This window comes from Montipora foliosa, chromosome 2 (genome assembly GCF_036669935.1).
Source record: "Montipora foliosa isolate CH-2021 chromosome 2, ASM3666993v2, whole genome shotgun sequence".
Taxonomy (NCBI): domain Eukaryota; kingdom Metazoa; phylum Cnidaria; class Anthozoa; order Scleractinia; family Acroporidae; genus Montipora; species Montipora foliosa.
In genome coordinates, this window is record NC_090870.1 from 43,822,764 (window position 1) to 43,829,663 (window position 6,900).

The window sequence follows — 6,900 nt, forward strand, 5'->3', positions numbered from 1 at the left end:
AAACTTCAAAAGCATAATTACATGTAGAGGTATGGAAAAGTAAACCTTGGTGACAGTGTTTAAAAAGGCGGTCGTGTGTATTGCCGTCATTTATGACTTTGCAAACAATTCCCGTTTTGACGCCAAACGCAAACCTGTTAACTAGCACTCCCTGCTGCATGCTCTAGGCCAGTAAAATAACTAAGAATGATATCGACCAGTTTTGCTCATTTCAGTCAAAGGAAAAAGATTCTATGATGTTATCAATAACGTCCGTCTTCGCCATCACGTTACCAAACCCGAAAGACAAGGATGACCTTTCCGAAATAGGTGTGGGTTACTCATTCCTCAAAAATAATAAAAGATTCTGAAAGAGTAAAACCGTCTAAACCAGCCTTAGTAGGCACACCCTCAACTTTGTCCTCAGGGTATATTTTTTCCTGGCATATTTCTTTCAGTCTAGCCGTACGGGTTTTAGACAAATGTATACCACACCCTTTTCAAATGAATATTATTCACCACAAATAAGCGAGTTAGGAATTTCATTAAACTTGCGCGCTTCAGGAAAGAAGCATACTATTCTCTTCTTTTGTTATGAGTAATAGTTGCACCAATTTGTATGTAGTCTTTCATACTTTTAACATATGCTTGTTTTTATTCGCAAAGAAAAGCACTGGACATTTTAAGTCCACCAATACGTGCAGAAAAACAGGGCTTAAGCAATTGAATGTTACTTGCTTACTTAGTACTACATCTCTAATCGAAGCCAAAGTGATACTGAAATTATTTACCTAACGAATCCCGGTTAACCCCAACTTCCAACTGACTGTTAACGTTTGGCCCAGACGCTTTCGGCCGTAACAGGCTAACAAATAGTCTATGGGTTCGAGTTTTAGGAATTCAATTGCTCAATCGGATTTCACTATACAACTTGAATAGTTCCTGGATGGGATTTCCTTAAATAGTGACTACAAGTGTTAAAGGCCCACCTTTAACTGACAGGTTTTTCGGCCGTTTGTTTTGTTATGAAAATTCGCATTGTTTATCGTTGCAATCTAATACGCCATTTTCGAAATATCAATATTCAGCTTGATAGTGGGGCAGAGACGACAAAACCAATAGAAACAAGTTGGAATTAATGTAAAAAATATTGACATATCATCCATTTTCCTTTGTCTTTGTCCTCTAAACCTCTCTTTCAAGCTGAATTTTAATATATCGAAAGTGGCCCATTGGATGGATCTTCAGCTCCGGGCGGAATTTTCATGAATGAAAATTGTTCCGCGGCATGCAATGCCTGTTGTTTGAAGGTGGGCATTTAAGTCCATCAACTATATACAAGGAAATACGAGAAAAGAGAGCAAATCCTTATGCCCCACGATAATTATTTCAAATCTAATGGTTATTTTCATCCGTTGTTTCTGTACCGCGCGCGTCCACTTTCACACCAACTGACCACTACGCTGTCGCCTTTGAAATAGCCACGCTGTATGACACCGCACTAAAAATAGATTTCAAATAATTTTCACCGGAACAGGGCTCTCTTATCTCGTTCTCTCTTGCTACATAACTATACGTGAGGCAGAAACCTGAGCAGGGTAAGAAGCAAGCTTGCTTTCTTTCTCGACAATGATTCTATATATTATTCATAATTTTTTGTTTTTGTTTCTTTCAGTCCTTGACGTTCACATTAAGATTTTGCAAATAATCATGCCAAACAACACAAAAGTCGTGATTCAATTGAGTGTCGAAAGTAATTAGCGAATTGCTTTGGTTTTGCATTACTTCACTCAGTGATTGGTTCAAAGTTTTCGCGCCATTTTTTCAACCAATCAGAAAAGAAACCAAAACCAATCGTGGCGTGCACATTTCCCCGCGCTTTGTGCCGGCTACGTGTAATTACTCCGAGTCTTGATTGGTTTACTGGATTGTCTCCGTCCTTTTTGATTGGCCAAAGTAATTACTTTAGTTTTACGACACTCGACTGAAACTCGCTCTAGGCTCGATTTCCGCCACTCTATCGACTCCGGTCTCCATTTCTCACTCAGAGAGCCCCTCGCGGGGAGGAGAAGGGTGGTTCCCTTTCCCGATACAGCGGCTGGTAATGGAGCCTATAGATGGTTTTCAGTCACGTGATAAGACGGCCATGTTGGTGTACAAAACAATAGCAAATTATGGCTCATGTTTTTCATTATAATAGACTCAAATTCCCAAAAGACTTTTTTCTCTATTGTTCTGTACACCAACATGGCTGCTGTGATGTCAGGTGAAAACCATCTATTGAATAACGTAACTGATCTTACACATTTCAAGTCGGTAATTCCCACCAAGAAGTTTAAGGGCAAATTGGCTAAAGTAAGAAAAAGTTATGTTTTCTCCATGACAGTTTTTTTAAATAATTGGAATAATTTACTTGTTTTTACCTTGGCATTTTCTATATGTCTGTAAAAAAAATTATTTTTTGGCATAATAAATTAAAGCTTCACAAAAACAGTATAAAGTAGACGCCCCTCTGGAAACTATAACTAGCGTGTTCCTCAAAGCCTCGAAAGTCAAGCAATCGCTCTTGCAGAACTCAGTTTTAAAAAATTATGTTTCGTACATCTCGGCTCAGCCGTTTCTCCATGAAAAGGAACACGTCACGTCCAGATGTGCTTACGGTTTCGCGACAATGCCGGCCATTAATTTGGTTCGCCCCTTTTAAACTCTCTTCCCTGGCTGGTCGAAAGTGGGTGTTTCGGGCAGCAGCGGCCTCGTTTCCTCGTCCAGTTGCACGCGTCTTAAGTCCCGCTTCAACGAGAACAAAGTCAACAAGAACAATACAGAACTCAGCAAGTACAATCCGGGGAAAAGGATGTAGAGTGCTGTACGAAAAGTGGTGACTTTCTTGAGTGGTGGCACAAGCAATGGCACGTTCCCGCCAATGATCGAGATGACGAAAAGATACCCAGCGATTGCGGGTGAGCGGATTGTGTTGGGAACCAGTTCGACTACCACTGTCAGTGTTACACCCACCCACATTTCACCGATGATGTTTGATGGAATTAAGCTGATAAATGACAGGGGTGGTTTTAAAAACAGAGCTCCGGCTGCAAATGGGGCGGCAATTACCTAAAAAGAGAGAAAAAAAAATCATTGTCAAAAATGAAAAGAACCGATATGGAATGATGTAAACTTAGAAACGGCAAATCGAGCCTTGCACTAAATTCGCGCACCAGACATGCCTCAATTAACACCTCTCAGACTCACCAATCAGAGCTCGCGCTAACACGTTACACAGATCCTGAGGGAAGGCCTTGCTTGTTCTCCCCTCTCCCTCCTACTCAGTACATCTTTGTTCAGCTCACCCCTTTTTCGCACAAGCCAATCACATTTTGAGCGCTGGAAATTCCACCAAAACCTGGCAACTGTACCAAGGCAACGGGTCTTTCTGCATGTACCGGAAAGCATTGTATTTTTGGTCACTAGGGAGTAGTCTTTATTTGGAGTTGTTTTGTTTTCTGTCTTTTGTTTCTTTTGTTTTACGTAATCTGTGCTCCGGTACCTGCAGAAGGAACCAAGGCAACTTCCTTTGGACCTAAGCTTGGGATTTTCCAGTCCCTTCGATTTTTCAGCACGTAAAAGGAACGATTTTTTTTTTCCTCGGGAAAATGGAAATTCCTTTAAACCCAACGCTCCAAGAGAGAATTTTGGGGTAACCTTTTAGGAACATCTTAGGACGCTGATGTACTGAGGTGAAATGATTCACTCTAACGACGGGATAACGAGATCAAAGCCTTTTTGATTAGGGACTCAGTATCTGTCAAGGAATACACCAAATCGCCTAACTCAATGACCCTTTTTATACCATTATACCATTTTATACGCATTATCCTTTTGGACAAACTTGGGTAAACATTTGCTGTTCGTCTGGTTACGTGTCTCTAGCATAAAGACGGGCACAAGACGCATTATCCGACTGGACGAATAATCTTCCGTTGTCCGCCCAGAGGGATAATGCGTCTGATATAGTTCGTCCCGTCTTTACACTAGACGAATAACACGAGGCATAATTCGCCTGGACGGATTATGCGTCTCTAGTTACTGTATAACAACGTCCAATGTTATACCCAATTCAAATCTCCCGGGGTTAAGACTCTTTGTGTATTGTATTTCCATCAAAATGTAGCATTCACATTTAAATTGTGTGGAAATACCTGAAATTGGGTACAACATTGATTTGGTCTATTTAAAGTGCTACTACGACCAAAAAAACAATTCTTTTTCTTAGGATTTTCAAAAGTACGTTAACTAAACAATAACTGACCCCAGTTTTAAGTTCTGATTTTAAAAAGGCACCTGATTATTTTAACTGGCATTCTGTAATTTATTGATCCGCCATTACTAACTTTAAAATCTTGGGAAAGCTGGGTCGAGGAGAAAATGACGTCAAAGACTCACTAGTTTAAGAATGCAACGCGTGTGTACGCGGCTGAATTAATATACAGCACGGGCGTTTCGGGCTTTGAGATTTTAAACTCGTGTTTTGCATGTATAATAAGTTGTGTTAACACGCTGGAATTTTAAGATAGTGAGTAAATGACGTCACTTTTCCCTAAATCCAACCCTCTGGTGTCCAATCGGCGGACCGTGAAATCCAAAACTTACACTCAAAATAAATGAAGACCTTAGACAGCACAATGACCAGAACCAAGGTTGCTGACCAGCGGTTTTCGTTAAAACAATGGTTTGCTGGGGGTGCTCAGTCTCGCGGGCTCAGACAACCTGGTTGTGGTCATTTTTATTTGAGGTTTTTCCAAAACAAACAGCCTTTGGATAAAAATCAAAGCTCAACCTTTTGTCAGTCTGGTGTTAAGCGAACACGCTTTCAAAATCTGAAGAAAAAAAGACAACGATTTTTTGATCATAGTAGCACTTCAAGCAAAGAACTGAGCCTTCATAAGACTCAGACATTCCTGGAGAAGAATATGACAGAATTAAGCCGAGACAAAAAATAGCCTGAACACTAAACCGGAAAGACGATTAGTGAAGCCTGATTTTCACGCAAGCACAAGTGCAAACATAAGAGCGCTTATTTCACAGTGAAAACGGGGTTAACACAAGCACCAAAATGTTTCCTTTTTCTTGTGCTTGGGCTTATGCCTGCGTTCGCTTACGTTGTGTGAAAACGAAACACAGCATAAGCACAAGGAATTTGCTACGTAAGGCCAACTAAAGCACTCGTTCCAGATTCCCGGCGTCTGAGCATTTGAACAAAATGTAGGATGCCGAGGTTGATTTTGATGCTTATGTCGACGTTCGTTTTCACTAGCATAAGCTACTTATGCTTGCTCTTGTGTTTGCGTCGCAGGATTTAAGTGTAGTTTTCGCATTGATGTGCCCCTTTGATGTAAGAGTTCCGATAGCAACGACACCTGTCACAGGCATATTTTGTTTTAATTAGAGAGACAAAAGTGTTGTTCGTTTGTTTTGGTAAAACTCACGTCTGTAATTGATGGTTTGCATCTGATGTCACAGCGGCCATGTTGGTGTACAGAACAATGCATTAAAATGTCCTTTGGGAATTTGACTCTATTATTATGCAAAACTTGTGAGGCCATTTTCTATTGTTTTGTACATACCAACATGGCCGTCTCAGCACGTGGATGCAAACCAAGAATAACCAGTTGAGCCTTGTTATTACGTAGAATTTTGGAAATTAGCCTCTGAAGAAACTAACCCAATAAATTAATCTTTGACAGTATCAAATTCGATAGGTCGTCATGGTATTTAATGTGGGCAACCATAGGCCAGGCCATTTACGATCCAACACTTTTGGAACTAACCTTGAAACAAAACACGCAAATCTTACCTGACTGAACACTAGGACCCAGACCCTCGCATAAAACCCTCGATTCTTTATCAGGCGATCAGAGATGAACCCTCCCAGCACCACACCCAGACTTCCACCAACAAGAGGTATCCAGCTCATGTACTCTCCAACATTGGTGTTAGGATAATATTTGTTGAAGTATGGCTGAGTGTTATATGCCCACACATATCCTCCGGCATTTCTTACAGAACCAGCAATAAACAAGATGATCAGTGAAGGCTGCGTGAATGTTTTGCACAGAAGTAAAAACTTCTCTTTTAACCACTCTCCTTTGTTGGGGCTGGCCACACTCTGTGCAAGAGTTTGGAAAAAACAATACTGTGTGAAAACCAGGCAAGATAGCGAAGTAATGCAAAGAGCCAGGGGCCACAATATTTCAACTTTTATGATGTCAAAATTAACCCATTCAATTTTTTAACGTTGTCTCCTAAGAGCCCCTTTTGAAATTCCACAACAAAAGAAAGGTGATTACTGAGCCCATCCAGTAGGCCTCTGCCCTTCCTTAAGAAACAAATCACATGTAAAATATGAATCCTATATTGTTTCCCAGCAAACTAATTCCACAGCACTGCATAGAGTTAATAACAGTACCACCCTCGTTCTCTTCTTAGCCACAAACACTGACTGAACAAGGCTTTAAAAACCTTTACATCTAATTAACCTGGCCCCAGTTGTTCAAAAGCTGATTAACGCTAATCCCAGATTAAAAATTAATCAAGGAGTTTATTTCTCTACTCCCAAATGCTGTTCAACGCTGCTAATCGGCAAAACTTTACATTAGAAGAGGTCAATCTTGAAAAACAAAAATAAGAAAAAGGCACTTTCACCAAAAAATTGAAAACATGAAACAAACGTTTACGCTAATCCTGGATTAAGTTTAGCGGCTTTCAAATCAACCAGGCCCTTTATAACAGTCTTTTAAACCACTTAAAAACTCATTAATAATTCATGAGTGAAACAGCCTATCAGGAGGGTCAGTTTAAGAGCAAGGATGGCACAGTCGGTTAGTGCACACCCTTGGTGCATAAGGTCCTAAGTTTGATCCCCGG

General features: G+C 40.5%; 1 protein-coding gene across 1 annotated transcript in view; it reads right to left on the bottom strand.

Moving 5' to 3' along the window:
- Nucleotides 1-606: 606 nt before the first annotated feature.
- LOC137993208 (MFS-type efflux pump MSMEG_3705-like) overlaps nt 607-6,900 on the bottom strand; it is an 11,211-nt gene continuing 4,917 nt past the window's right edge. The window contains exons 5-6 of the mRNA XM_068838916.1: nt 5,831-6,142; nt 607-3,090 (exon numbers count right to left, since the gene is read on the bottom strand). Coding sequence (XP_068695017.1) covers nt 2,680-3,090; nt 5,831-6,142 — 723 coding nt within the window. The 3' untranslated portion in view covers nt 607-2,679. The remainder of the gene's footprint in view (nt 3,091-5,830; nt 6,143-6,900) is intronic.